The sequence below is a fragment of the Argopecten irradians genome, chromosome 15 (assembly GCF_041381155.1).
Source record: "Argopecten irradians isolate NY chromosome 15, Ai_NY, whole genome shotgun sequence".
Lineage (NCBI taxonomy): Eukaryota > Metazoa > Mollusca > Bivalvia > Pectinida > Pectinidae > Argopecten > Argopecten irradians.
Window position 1 is genome coordinate 6,776,613 of NC_091148.1, and position 15,698 is coordinate 6,792,310.

Here is a 15,698-nt window from a genome sequence, read left to right on the forward strand (position 1 = left end):
TGCTGTTTTTAACAAAAGTATTTAAAGGATGTGTTTTCACAATTCTAGTTTTATACTTTCTTTTAAATTAAGGTATTGTCTGTATTAAACTGTTGTCTGTGATAACTGTATATATTGATGCAGGGCCATATTGTAAATTAGACTTGTCTAAATATGTAACCCTGGTTAAATAAAATATGTTATTATTATTATTTATTATGTTCATAGATATTTGAGATGCGCATGCAATTAAGCAGCTTTGGCTGGCGAGTTTAAGTGTAAATAGTACACAAGGTTATAGACGATATGCTGGCAGACGGGTTACAGATCCTTTGAACAGCTAGACGCAAAAGTGAGGAAAATGACAGGGACGCTTTTGTATCGATTACAGTGCCATCATCAAGGATGCATATCATCTGCTGCGGATAGAGAATTTACCTCATCAACTACTTGGTAAATTATTCTCTACCATTAAGGCTCATATGCATGCAGAGCTATCTGATTAAAATACATATCCGTATTATCACTACGTTTGATAAGAGGATCTAACAATAGCCCATTAGGGTTCATGTCCAGGTGACCTTTGCATATGGATGGCCAATCAGATTTCTGCCTGCAAAATCTTGAAGATGAATTTCAGAGGACGAAATATATTTAAAATGCTGTCAGAATTATCTATTTACAGACCATAATTATTAACTTCTTTGCTCGTGTGGTGTAAAGAAAAAGAAATGCCACCGTAATGACCAGTTCCATCTAATGGTGCTAAGCAGGGATCCTTTCTTGGCCATTGCAGTTACTTAAGAAGATACATTACCGTTAAAATACTTTCACTACTTGCATAATTGATCCAGAACGGGCAAACATTTATTTTGACAATGCAATTCCATGACGCAGCCAGCAGCATTTCAGTTCACAAAGTCATGATATTGACAGAACATGAGCTAGGAGCAGTGTTCACGCAGGAGGACGAGGGCCAAGAACAAGTTATAGTACAGCATGTCGTCCCTTGACAAAAACAGAGCATAAGTATTGCGTAACAAGGACAAAATTGCTAGCTATTTTTAGCTGCTTTCATGAAACTCTTTTGCCATTTCCTACACGGAAAAATTAAAAAGAAATGGCTCAATGTGCTAGCTTCTCCACATTAAAATACCAGACGACCATTTAGCTAGGTCGTTACGATAGGTAAGTAGAACATAGTCCCAGCGCAAAGCACCAGAATATGCATTATCTACGTAAAGTATCATGTAACAGTATGTTTGCAATACTGTGAGAACGCCAATAAACTAGAATGCTATTATGTAGGCGGGCTGAGACCATTACATGTGAGTCAATTTAAAAATTATGATTGTAAGATCAAATTACAAGAGACAATCCATTTACGGGAAAATATAAATTTATTTGTTGATGAATATCACAAAAAAAAAAATGCAACATTGAGAAAAATAGTTTAAAAAATGTATATAGCACTTTTTGGTCACCTTATTTTATAAATAATAATTGAACATATCATAATGTACTTAATAGATACTATTTTCTTGTCATGAAGAACAGGGGCTTTTCTTCTTAAGTTTTTTTTGGAATTGAAATTTTTTTGAAATCAATAGGTGAATAAAAAAAAATCTTTTATATATTAACACATCTTCATCTTAAATTAGATTTGGAGAAATATCTTATCGATTAGTTTTTGATGAGGACATGAGCACAGTGGTTAAAGCACAAACGAAACAAGGATTAGATGAATCCAAGTATTATTGGCTGTTTAAAAAGGAGTTGGAACAATTTATTCAGACTTTACATATTAGAGAGTTGCCTATCCATTGTAACGACATTATTTTGTGAGCAAAATTTACATTGTTTTCTCTGAAAACTATGACGTTATGCTCACAAACATACATCTAACAATCAATTCCTACTTGCAAGGGGAGTTAACTCTGAAATATCTAAAGACGAAACACAGCAGGAATGATAAGAGAGTAAGTAAATTACAAATATGTAGTGTATATGTGTGTGTGACTAAAATGATGAAAATAAATGTACCATGGTTTACTAACACTTACAAAACTTACAACACCATGAAATGAGGCATCAAGGAATAAAGTAATATGACACTTTGGAATATGACATCATGAAATGTAAACTTAATTTAGATCATCCAAGTATATAAAGTAGGAAAAGTGACATGCAAAAATTTAAAAAAATGAAAAAAAAAAGATAAAAAAAAACCCAACATATATACTGCATTAAGTGGTTTTTTTCCCCAACTCTGGAGTTAGTTAACATCGTTTGTTACAACATATTTCTTTGTTGGGTGTGAAAATTAACGAAGAAAATAAATTCAGATCATATTTATATTCCTGACTAACAGACTTTTAGAAAGAAATTAAAAAAATAAAAACAAAAAAACGAAAATATAACCTACAATTACAATATAATTGAGGAAAGATCTATAAATGTAATATCTTTATGTTGTAGGGATACCTTGGAAAGTCACATGCGTGAGTCTCGAATATCCTTGGGCTTTTCCTATAAATAACAATTATGACTTAACGTCATATATATCAGTTTGTTTGTTTGTTTGATTAATTAACGTCCTATTAACAGCTTTGGTCATGTATGGACGGCCTCCAATGTATGCAGTGCGTTGCGTGTATGTTGTGCGAGGTGCGTGTTTTGGGAGACTGCGGTATATTCATGTAGTGTCTTCTTGTATAGTGGAACTGTTGCCCTTTTTATAGTGCTATATCACTGAAGCATGCCGCCGAAGACACCAAGCAACACGCTTAAAGGTGGAGGACAGGTAAGAATACCCAGAGACAAATCACAAACCAATGGTCAGTACGTGCTAATTCGTTCACCCCTGATATTTCATAATGGACTGATCTAACCTTTGATTAAGAAGAGTCTTAATGTGTCTTCAGGGGTGCATGAGTTAATGAAGCTCAAGGTTTTCAACTCGTGATGAAATGGTGAAGCGATGATAATTAAAGGTAAAGGGCATTGCCGATAAAAAAATCAAACATCTAACAATTACATTGTGCAAGTAGAGTGAGAGTGAAAAGCCATTTTATGATAATTTGTTTGGATATGTAGACTGGAATTCTGACAAAAAGCCCAAATCACATAATTTTTTAGTCACAGCTGCTTTGATGGACTCCTAGCTGTTTATGTTGTCCGATTTCACTCCATTTAACACTGATATTTTAAGACTACACTTCTAGTCAAGTATATATATTCTCCTTCAATTCGATGTTTGCTGACTTTTTTCTTTGCAATTAAACCTTGGGAATGCCGGCGGTGATCTGAGATTCGATACCACACTCATCTGTACCTCTCTTGATTTTGAAGAAACCTATGGAAACAAAATAAAAAAGTATTAAAAATGATTTTATTTTGATATTTACAAAAACAAAAGATCTCTTTCTCCAATTCTCAAAGAATCTAGCCATATTGATAGGGTCATCTCTTGGTTGTATTTCCTATACACTGCTTTTAAATATAGCCAAAAACGAACAATATGAAGTTGGTGAAAAAATTCATATGTTAAATATTTATTAAAATGCCTCAATCTTTGGGAGAATATTAAGAATGTGTTGATTCTTTTGATTGTGAATTACAATTCCTATATTTATTGGTGTTTTAGGTGTATAACTTGCTATTGGGTGATTGGGTAGAGGTTAAGGTATTCCGCTTTCACCTAGCTGGCCAGGTTCAATCCCCAGCACAGATGTGAAATGGTCAGGGGTCACTTGTTTTAGGTTTATTACACACAATTCATTGCATACATGAGAAGCCGTCCTCTGAAATTTTACAATGGACTCTTCTAATCCTTGATATGGAAGGGTCTAAATGTGCCTTCAGGGGTATGGAAGAGTCTAAATGTGACTTCAGGGGTGAAGGAGGTAATCAACCTAATGACATTGAATTATACATTATTTTTTACATGATACAGATATACTGCTTGTTTCATTTTAGACATCTTTAATGTTTAACTCATTCATCCCCACAAGACGCATTTAGACTCTCCTAATTCAAAGACTAGACCAGTCCATTATGAAATTTCAGGGGTAAATTAGCTAAATGCAATACATACCATTCTCTCCCCAATCTGAGTTCCAGGAGTTTGCCACGAGCCAGAAGTCTGTGCCGTCTTCTACTCCCCAGCCGAGGATCCTGATGGCGTGACCGCCGAGGGCTGATCCGGTCGTGTGCTGGTAAACACCTAGTTATAAAATTCAGAAATATTTTGCATGTATCTGTTATTCCTAAATACCAATAGTCACTTATCAGAATATACCAAAAATAATCAGGAAAGTCTTTTAATAGTTTTAGACTAAGCAAATAAAATCTCACTTTGGTTATCCTATCTTAAGTAATTAGGATATAATTTATCTTAAGGTTCTGATGAAATTCTTACAATTCATGGGTTAATATGAGACTCACCACTTTTATATGTCGGAAAGTCCGAGTACACAGTGAAAGCGCCCTCTACTGGTCCATTGTTGTAAATTTCTGTCTGGATGTCGGAAACATCGTTGGAAATGGAATAGGAAGTCGCTCCTGCAAATAACAACAAATTCATTCACCAAATGTCATTGATAACAGATGGCTGACTACCTGTTCAGTTGTATTGTACCGACAGAGTGAAATGAAGATCTTTCTGAAAGAATTTGTATAGGATGCCTGTTGTATAATCCATTTGTTATTACAGTCAAACCTCGATGATTCGAACTTCGATGAATCAAATTTCTCGCTGTATCAAACTTTTTGTCTGGTCCCGAATTTCTTCACTATATAACATTACTAACTAACCCATGTATGAATCAAAGTTTTATGAATCGAAGTTCTCGATGTATCAAACTTTTTTCATGGACCATTTGTTATAGAATCATAGGTAACTGACACTCGATGATTCGAATAAAAATTTACCTGTACAGATCAGGTGTTCGCCGATACCCCGCGGCATGCTGTCACACCTAGCTGTCTCGCGACGGCCCTTCCCCGGACAATAGGGATTATGACAGCTTGTGTTGCTAGCTTGATATCATCAAGATAATTAATATCACTAATCAGACCGATACCCGGTGCTTTGTTTTTACAAGCTGCGTTATTAAATCATTAGTACGGCAAAGATACGGTTAGTCGTTTTTGATGTTCGCCGCCGCCATTGGTAGCGGTTTGTAGAATTTACGGAACGGTAAATAGCGAGCCACATTATAAGACATGTACAACTACCACAGTTGGTCATGGTAAAAAAAAATTTCAACCACGAATAATTCGAAGTCTCAATGTTTCGAAGTTTTTTTGGCGGTCCCTTGAACTTCGATACATCGAGGTTTGACTGTATCTTATTATCTTGTGATCTATATTGTAATTATGTTTATAATTCTTGTATTATCAATAAAATATTGAAATAGATCTTAATAAGATTATCAAAGATTTATGAAGTTGTCAATCACTTAAAAGATAGAAAGATCTAATGTTTAAATAATATATCAATATTGATTGAACATCTATGAGGAAAACTACATTGTGCTATTACCGTATTCGACCCAATAAGGGCCCCTCCCCCTTTTTGAGGCCTCAATTTCAATTGCCCAGGCACAAATAAGGACCAAAACTACATAAAATGGTATAAATTTGCAATAATTTTGACTTATTAGCACCTTTCCATTTTTATCCATTTTTTAACCGCCCTTGGCGCTTATTGGGTCGAATACGGTATATGAAAGTTATTACAGTAAAACATGTTTATAATGAATGCTAAACAAATTCAGATAAAAACATAATGACTTTTAAATTCCCATCAAGGGTATGACAAACTACGCTTATAACAAAGTGATTTTGTTGGTCCCCAGAGATTTGTTATAACCGTGTTTGACTGTATTAAAAAAAATTAAAAGGAAAAGTAAATTATATATCAAATGTCTTATTTATACCATAGTGCTTGTCGCTGTTGTATGATACTTGGTAGTTAGATTCACACGTCTCGTTACATTTTGGAGTCGGTTTGATTGCTTTGCTGCATGGCTGGCGATCTCCTGTTGTATGGTGTTCACATGGTTTAATGGTATAGGGACGACAGCCCTGAATTAAAAAAAATCATCGGAAATTGGAAATATTTGTCTGATCGATTTTCTGTTCTGCCAAAGAAAAAATACTGTAACAGTAGAATACAATGTACTGTAACATTTACAGAATAACATTACAGTATAACATGAATGATTTATTGTTCAAAAACTTTGGTTGTTTTTGTGGTTGCCAAGAGACCACGAATATAAAAACAAGAAATTTTGAAAAAGATCAGATGACATTTATAATACAGACCTGGTGAGAGCCATATTGGCCACCACTCACAACTCCAACCCTCTTGAAGTATGACCAGGCAGCTCCGGGGAACCCTCCGTCACATCTGTCAAATCGTGGGAATATAAAGTAGTATGTACACATTTCAAATATATCAAATAAATAGTGGGATTATACATTATCACACATCTGTCAAATCGTGGGAATATATAGTAGTATTTACACAATTCAAAAATGTCAAATAAATAGTGGGATTATACATTATTAAACATCTGTAAAATCATAGCATCACATAGCTAGTATAACAGTTGACTATAACGTTTCACAATGAAATCTTACACCTGTGACTATGTAATGCCATGAAATTCATTAAAGCAAATTTCAAAATTAATAATTTGATATTCAACAAGTCATTGTGGGATCAGAATGAGAAATTTCATACAGATATTAAATATAAAGGATTAGAATCAAGAAGACATTAAGTTTCTATCTTGTAATAATTTTTACTTTTCAGTTTATTGAAATTCAAACACAGTGCACATAGCTGATATTCAGAATTTCCTGACTTGTTTTCATATTTAACCTTGACCTTTTTGACCTGTGACCTTGTTATACCTACCCCATACCACAGGTGTAGCAACACGAGAGTAAATCTTCGGCCGAGATGTGAGCGTGCACAGCACCTTTGGAATGTATACAGATTCTGTCAGAGAAGGATTCGACAGCTCCAAAGGCCTGCAATGTAAATACCAGACTAGATATCTTTTTCTTCCTTTTATTCAGTATATCACCAGCTAAGAAACATGTACTTGGTAATGGGTATCAAATGATTATTTTCAGGCTAATTTCAGCTGCATGTTACACAATAAGTTAAGCAGCTGACGGATCGCCAGCTGCCAATCAAACAGTCCAAGCACGACGCCAATCAAACAGTCCGAGCACCATGCACGACTTTGCATTTTTGACTGTGTATGCTGCAGTAGTTGCTACAACAGAGGATAGGTACATACCGGGAGTTTATTTAAGCATTAACGTCACTATATTTGTTCATTTCATTGGGGTACTACAATCACTACAAACTGCCTGCTGATTGCATTGGTCAATATAGTGGGGAATCTATTGTAAAATTCCTCTTGCTGATTAAGACCTATTCAGAATTTAATGTACATGTATACAGCGATAGTGATGTCGGAAAGAGAAATGCCCTACCTCCACTCCATATATCATTTTCAAAATGGGACGAAACAGTACAGAACAAGGCATGATTGACAATATTTCATAAAAGTGTTACTGGTGATTAAAATCAACATTCTTCAGACTAATAAATAGTCACTCTCTGACACTCGGAGCTTAATTAACCAACGCAGGTCCTCTTGGGCAAGACATTGCACTGACAACCTGACTAGCCATAATAAATAATAAACATTTCAGTTTAAAAGTATGCTTTAATAAAAATATTAAATAGATAGGGAATGGGGTTTAGAATCAGCTAGCATATATTCTTTCCCCGGAGAAACTTTTAGCAAGCTCCTTCTATTCCATGGCAAAACTTTCAGCAGGGGAGGAAGAATTCACTGTTACACAGGCATCAATGATAACAGTATAGTCATTTCCTAAATTTAGTGTTTATGTCATGAAATCCCTTACCCAACAAGATCCACAGTCCCCTTGATCTCTGACCTCACTGATAGTCGGACATGTAGACCACGCCTTACGGGAGTCAAAATTTTCTGGTAGATTAACGGCTTGTAGGGGCTTTCTTTGAGGAGGTTGTAAATGTTTGGGCGTCTTCAAGGCACCACAGAGCTTCTTGGCATAGGCCAGACGTTCATGTTTGTGGATGTGCTGGAAATTATGTCCCGCCTGCAAATTGGAAAAAAATATCAAAATATGTAAGGTCAAGGTCATCCGTGTTATATGAAACTTGCAGCATAATGTGAAATAATTCTTACATACTTTTGTGTCCTAGCTATAGATATTTTTAAAAAGTAAGTTAATTCTAGAGTTTATTTAAGCATTGATGTCACTATTTTTCTTATTTCATCAGGGTATGAGAAAAACTAAAACTATGTCTGTTAGACATTAAGTGCTTGCTAAATACTTCCTAACCTAAATTTCCGCTATGAAATTATCCTCTGTAACAGGTGTACGTAGCACTTTCGCTCATTATCCTTGGGACTATTGCAAGGAGACTGTTTACGCCCTGGGTGCATTGTAACAAATACTTTACTTTTCTTCATCCGAACTTTAAATGTGGAACTATTTTGAAGTTCTTTGTTACATAAAAGTGTGTTTATTATCATATTGATACGATACGCTTGTTTCGCTGTTCAAAATAGTCGTCCGCTAGAACACCGTCCAGTCTCTGTGCACGTGGTGACATACCTGTGTCATGCTTAAACACCTTTCTGGGGTACATTAGATCTAGAGCTTAGACACTCAGACTGATATTTTGTCATGTGCTTTTTATTATGTTTCTCTTACGCAAAGCTGTGTAATTTTATAAATAATAATTAGAACTGCAGCAAATGCGGTCTATGGTCACAGGGTTTAGTAAGCGATAGTGCAACGTATACCTAGGACCTAGGATGATGTGAAATAAATTAAATATGTGGCCGGTACTAAAAGTTATCCGTTTCGTCACTTTCTTTTATTGACTGTATAAACCTGAATTGCATTGTATTGTTCCGTAAGTTTCCAAAGTCGATCAGATGCTTAGAATATCATGACCGATGCAAGAGTTTGTATGATACGCCGCTTGAAGTTTACACAAAGCAAACGCTGATAGTATATCTTAATACATGTTTTTGAAAGTTTGGTGTCACTAAATCATGGCGAAAGCTTTTTAACGCTATTAGACACTGACTTCCGGTATCGCATGCGCAGTTGGAATCTGCGCATAGCGGATGTACACAGACCCTACACCCGACAAGGAAATTAATAATACGAGTACACCTGCACTAAATATTATTTGCAAACTGTGTGAATAGTGGAATGAATTATATACCATCAACATCTCGACAGACCATGTCCAATGCAACATCATCATAAATAATCTAAGCGTATTTTCATCTTGATATCAACAAATCCATGTAATATTTTTTTTACCTTCCAGGTGGTATTAACGAAGTTCACTTTATTAATCAGCATGTCCCATTCTCTCTCCAGGTATTCTGGGGAAGAAGGCTTGGCCAGGAGTCGCTCTGCCATTCCTGACGCCAACACAACACACAATATCAGAATGGTCTCCATACTGTAACAACAAAAAACCAAAATCTGTAAACAGCACAATATATATATATATATATATATATATATACATGTATCTAAATACCCTTATGTTAAACCCCTCCATCAATACTCGACCCAATAAAAAAAAAAAAAATCATAAATGTAATCCCCTCACACCCCTACAGATCACCGTAATGGTCATTTTTGACGGAGCTCACTGAAATCAAAGAAGAAGAGAAGAGCACAAGCACCTTAATCCCTATAGAAGCACATCAATATTCCAGGGGACAGGGTCACTCTCATGATCACCAACATTATATCCACCCAGAGGTTTCATTATCTTTCAGGCAATTCCAGGGGGTACAATTCTATACCATCTTTATAATATCTCGGGTAATTTAGCCCAAATCAGGTGGTATCACAGCCAAGTTCAACTGCCAAAAAGTACCGGGTAACCCCTGATATTGAAACCCCTGTCCACCCCTGGACTATCTCATACCTGGTAGTGGTAGTTAAACTGGAGGCAACAGAATTAAGACACATCATAGAAATTGTATAATGGTACACTGTGATTGTGTGACTCACTGCAGCTGGAAGGCCTAACAAAAAACATACTTGTTTCCAGTAACACCATTTAAAAAGGAAGGATCGGCAGGTAGGGATTGTTTTTTTCTTTTTAATATTATTTTTCTTTTTGTATCAGTTTTCTTGCAGTGAAAAGCTGAAATATACTTTTTTCAAACTTGTATTTTTACATTTACTTGTCTTTTTTACTATATAAACTAACCAAGGCAAAGTGAAGTATATGTTGGTATAACGGACACCCAAAACGAGACCATTATGACGTCACTAATGTTGACTTGGTGACATCGACTGATCACCATCAAAATGGCTGTTCCATCTCGTTGATTAAATTGTCGTTGATAAACGGTTTTCCTGGTCTAGCTTAAACAATATCAACGTACAGACCCTAAAATGAGTTGATAATGTAATTATAAGCATTAAACTATCTTCCTATGGCATCTATGGTCTATATAGATGCCAGAGCTTTGCAGACAATAATCTCATGGAGATTGTCTGCAAAACTCTGGCATCTATATAGACCACAGATGCCATAGGAAGATAATCCTTAAATAAACCATGGATTTTATTCCCATGAGATTATTGGTGTCTTTAATTGCAGAACTTGCACCGAAATTGCAGATTTTGTGCAAAACCAAAACAATAAATATTGTAATTTGTTTGCTTGAGGGCAAAACTGATTAAAAGTTTTTGAATAGGCACTGCATGGGGCCTCGGTGGCCAAGTGGTTATGATGTCGTGACATATTACCACAATCCCTCCACCGGGTTACCTCTGGGATGCAGGTTCGAATCCCAAGTGGGGCAGTTGCCAAGTACTGACTGCTGGTCAGTGGTTTTTCTCCGGGTACTCCGACTTTCGTCCACCATCATACCTAACACGTCCTTACATGACCCTGGCTGTTAATAGGACGTTAAACTAATTAAACCATAAAAGAGTAGGCACTGATTTTATTAGAGCGAATATACGTACCCGGCCTACTATACCTTTCGGCTGGGTACGAATTGGTCCCTATGTGTCGTAGTGGAGCACTGCCTCCGAAAATCACTCGGGCACAGTTTTCTATACTTTTTTTGTAGGTTTCCTATTATTTTATGCGTATGCATGCATTTACATATTATTTTTGTCCAAAACAAACATAACTACCATTCTTTATATCTACCGTACCGCTCACAAGACGTCAAATTCACAATTTGTGGACTTGCTGTATAAATTCCCTTCAGAAAGACCTTCATATGTATTATGTAAAAAAAATAATGCCTCGATGAGAATTTGATATTTTATGTGGTTCAGTTTTATTGCCGAGTAGGTAAGCGATATCAAACAAGTACGATATAATGCAAACAGATGTTTTATAATGGTTTGCATAATCATTACTTTGCTCCATTAGCAGTAATAGGCACCAATTGTAGCTCTAAAGACGACATCATTTTCTGTTTAAAAGTCTTTTGAGCTACAATATTGCAGCTATGATTTTATAGGGTCGGTCGGGTTACAGGAAACATAAATACTTTTTGTGTGGCCTAATCTTCAAAGAAATTTAAGTCTATGCAGAGATAGCCCAAATGTGGATTAATGTAAGTGATAGTAACCCTTGAATATTGAGGATTAGTATTATCTCCCCTTGATTAAATCCTAAATTTGCACTGCATGCGACATGCATTTAGCTGAAAAATGTCATTCACACATTTTCTCCCCATAAGAATTTCAAAAAGTTGGTAAGTATAATTTAAAATATGAAAAATGTGTAGACTTCTTGATTACTTTTGTCATTTATTTTTATTGGCTTTGTGCAATAATTTTTGAAAATACTAAAAAAAATATTTAATAAAGAGCATGCACCCTTACTTTTCATATTATGCGTAGGACGTACTTGAAGAAGTCTTTTTGGTTCATACTTAATAAATGATCATGTTACATCATATGTGACGCACAGAAACAACTTCTGAACAGGTTGGGCACAACCCTGCATATGGGTAACAGTTACCCATTTGAGTAATCAACAAGGACATAGTCATTCAGATCCCGCGCCAATGGAGATATCAAAGCTGTGAAGTAAGTTTGATTGTGGAGACTTATGTGTATGAAAAAAAAACAGGAAAAAGGAAGTTGAGCTAAAGAAAGATGGAGTATAATTCAAGTAGAGCGGGGCTGCAATTGTTGAATCAGGTATACAGCCTTGACATTTGTTGGCGATAATTTTCCCGTTTTTTTTTTTTTTAATATTTTACTCCACGCAGTATTAAATTCAAGGTCTGTGTTGTCTAATGTCTTAAGATACATATATCATTCAAATTTGACCGCAGTTTTAAATTTGTATTTTCTTTCATCCACCAAATAACACTGCCACGAATATAATCCAAATGTTTTTCTTTCTTTTCTGGTAAGGGCAGATACAGCAAGGTGAATAGTTTTATGAATGTGAAGTATATAGTTGAAAAACTATTAACCTGTTTATAACTAGTACAATGACAGTGTCATAAAGGGCCTAAAAAGAATGTGTCTATGAAGTTTCGTTGAAATATCTCTGCTGGTTTTCAGCAATGTTTCTATGGTTACAGAAAAAAGAACAAAAATGAAAACCTAAATATAGCAAAAGGCACTACTAGACCATAAGAACAATGTGTCTATGAAGTTTCATGGAAACATCTCTGCTGGTTTTAGAGTTGTGCTCCGGAAACGATTCGTACGGACGGACGGACGGAACACGGGGGACGTATAGACCCCCGAACCCAATTTATATTGGCCAACTTCGGATAATAAGTTACCCAAATGAGATATATTTTGTAAGAAAAATGCATGAAGTTGTTTTAAATTTTTTTATCAAAAAAGGGCGTAATAATTTTGACCTGGTACCATTACTAACATAACATAGTACATTATTAATCAAAATGGGACAAACTTCATTGTCTCAATTTTGGTAAAAGTCACAAAATAAACCACCTCCATTGCTTACTATTGTGCTAAAACTAGAACACAGGTAAAACTCATTCTCTATGACATTTGCACTGAATTTCCCTGATAGCTATACACTAAAGTCAATGGAGAGCAACTGAATTGTCATCTGACAACAAAGTTAGACAGAATTTAATAATTTTTTAAACAACATTATGCGTTTTCTTTTCACATAATTACTCAATTGGGTAACTTATTGATTACTGCAAACAGGTAATTGTTACTCAAATGGGTAACTGTTACCCATATGCAGGGTTGTGCCCAACCTGCTGAAAGTAACGACTTTGTACACGAAAATGTCTTGAATTCCACTTTACACTGGTCAAAATTACTGACAGTCTACTACTGATAAGCCAATGACATTAAGTTGAAAATACCATGTCGAAACAGACTAGAAAGTCTTAGTTTGCATTTGAGTTTATGTTTATTAAAATGATATAAGAATAAAGACACAATCACTCCCCCCCTCCCCACCATTTCTAGATCTGGAATGTCCAGCTTATTTTTTAAAACCGCCCCCCCCCCCCCCCCATTTCTAGATCTGGAATTTCCAGCTTATTTTTTAAAACCGTCCGGGTTCTGTCACCAAATGCACATTAGTGATATCAATGATAACCTATACTTTAACTATGCCATGTTTACGCCACGTATTTACCTGTATCTGCTGATAAGTTTTATCAATTTTATCGTCTCTTCTCTGACTACTGTTTACTTCTCTATTCCAGTCACGGGATGTTGTATCACGTGATAGTCATGTGATAACAAAAGTCGCGTGACTATTTTTCACGTTTCCGGATCCGGTATAGCCAGTGTTTGAGTTCGAATCATACTAACGACAGATGGATAGTTTCCTCTTTATTTTTTATCTCTTTTTTTTTTCTATTAGATTAAAAGAAGAGTATAAATTATCAGATGATTTTTAACGGTTATATATTTATAACCAAACAGAAAAAAATGTATAAAGCGTAGACCTACATGTTTCAGAAAACCTCATACAATAATATGAATTGAAGGCAAAGCCTCAGAAGAGCGCAGCTACATGTAAACGATTATAACATCATAACTTTATGTTGTCTTTAATTTTCTACGAGATTAACAATAAAATGTTTTACTGAACAGCACCAGAGACTTATATAATATTATATCTAAGTCCCTGCCAGCACATACTATCGATAGTTAGAAAGAATTCAAAATAATCCAAATGGAACAGTTCAATATACTTCAATCTTGTTTTTATAAGATGCAGAGAAAACTTGGCAACATGCCATGCTATCACTGAAAGTACCCGCGAATCTGTACCGTCATCTTTGGCGTCAGGTTTTGTGACGTCACTGCTGACGGTGCCGTGTGGTTGAGAACATACACAGTATACATTGGACCAGTACATTTATTGCGTTGTTCTTGTATATGTGTAAATTAAAACTACTTACAGTAATTTTAAAGCGTATACTGATAACACATTTAGTCTAGAACAGAAATTTCAAATCTCGTCGTGCTGATAACGAGAATTAAATCATGGCTGCCTACATGGAGGCGCGAGACTTTTCCCGCGGGACACAATTTCATAGTCCAAGGGGTACTGGAATGTATAGGCAATCTATATGTTCACACATGTACACGTGTTATGGTTAGTAGAGCTTCGCTCTACGCGGCCTTCGGCCGCGCAGAGAGCTGCGCTCTTATCAATTAAGATACTTTATATCTCATGACTACAAGAAAACACATTTGGAAGCATTTTAAACTCAAAATTCGAATGTATGAAACTGTGGAAAGTTCACCGCAGACAGCAATTCCCCTTCCTCAAATATTGCAGTCACATCTCCTTTCGTCGCGTGAATTACTGTCTGTTTTCTTTTGATGTTTAAAAACTGTCTTTAAAATAATATTGAATAACAGAACATTAAAGATGCTCAACCGCCGTCAGAGCATAAATGATACTCAGATACGTGTGTAAATATATGTCTAATTTAGACAAAAAAATAAAACAAAATAATTTCTTTTGCTTTTTGTGCATGAGTAATAAGTACTACATCCCTTTGTTTGTTTGTTTGTTTGTTTGATTAATTAACGCCCTATTAACAGCTATGGTCATGTAAGGACGGCCTCCCATGTATGCAGTGTGTTGCGTGTATGTTGCGCGAGGTGCGTGTTTTGGGAGACTGCGGTATATTCGTGTTGTGTCTTCTTGTATAGTGGAACTGTTGCCCTTTTTATAGTGCTATATCACTGAAGCATGCCGCCGAAGACACCAGGCAACACACCCCACCCGGTCACATTATACTGACAACGGGCAAACCAGTCGTCCCACTCCCGTTATGCTGAGCGCTCAGCAGGAGCAGAAACTACCACTTTTATAGACTACATCCCATATATGACATAGAGCAACGGATTTTTTCCGGGACGCAATTAATTCTTTTGAATATTTTCATCTTGAAGTAAAATTAGAAGCTCAAACTTTATAATAGTGGTAATGGTGTTAAGTAAGTAACTTTTGTAACTGAAGAAAAATATTAATTCGTCTGCTCCTGTTTTTGATAGAGAAAAAATACCATTTGTCGGTGGTTAAAAAAACAACGTTCAGGAACTTCCCAGTAACTTGTATACTTCCTTGATGAGAAATTTTTGAAGCTTGATGAAACTGT

The 15,698-nt window shown here is 35.7% G+C and overlaps 1 protein-coding gene across 2 annotated transcripts; it reads right to left on the minus strand.

Moving 5' to 3' along the window:
• Nucleotides 1-1,360: 1,360 nt before the first annotated feature.
• Nucleotides 1,361-13,829, minus strand: LOC138309528 (cathepsin B-like). 2 transcript variants are annotated; one of them, XM_069250750.1, is made up of 9 exons: nt 13,712-13,829; nt 9,397-9,541; nt 7,936-8,151; nt 6,908-7,023; nt 6,310-6,394; nt 5,922-6,069; nt 4,426-4,542; nt 4,076-4,204; nt 1,361-3,334 (listed from the first exon to the last, which is right to left on the minus strand). In XM_069250750.1, exons 2-9 carry the CDS (start codon nt 9,538-9,540, stop codon nt 3,258-3,260), a joined length of 1,032 nt encoding a protein of 343 aa, XP_069106851.1. In that variant the 5' UTR covers nt 9,541; nt 13,712-13,829; the 3' UTR covers nt 1,361-3,257. The 2 variants fall into 2 exon arrangements, with proteins under 2 accessions (XP_069106851.1, XP_069106852.1); XM_069250751.1 differs by lacking the exon at nt 13,712-13,829 and adding an exon at nt 10,307-10,437.
• Nucleotides 13,830-15,698: the final 1,869 nt, after the last annotated feature.

What these genes read in the sequence shown, in the direction of transcription:
- LOC138309528 (XM_069250750.1), bottom strand. Translation starts at nt 9,540, where the DNA reads ATGGAGACCATTCTGATATTGTGTGTTGTGTTGGCGTCAGGAATGGCA. An exon ending in GGGACTGTGGATCTTGTTGG is followed by an intron (nt 7,024 to 7,935) that starts GTAAGGGATTTC and finishes TTTACATTGCAG; the next exon opens with GCCTTTGGAGCTGTCGAATC. An exon ending in TGCTACACCTGTGGTATGGG is followed by an intron (nt 6,395 to 6,907) that starts GTAGGTATAACA and finishes ACGATTTGACAG; the next exon opens with ATGTGACGGAGGGTTCCCCG.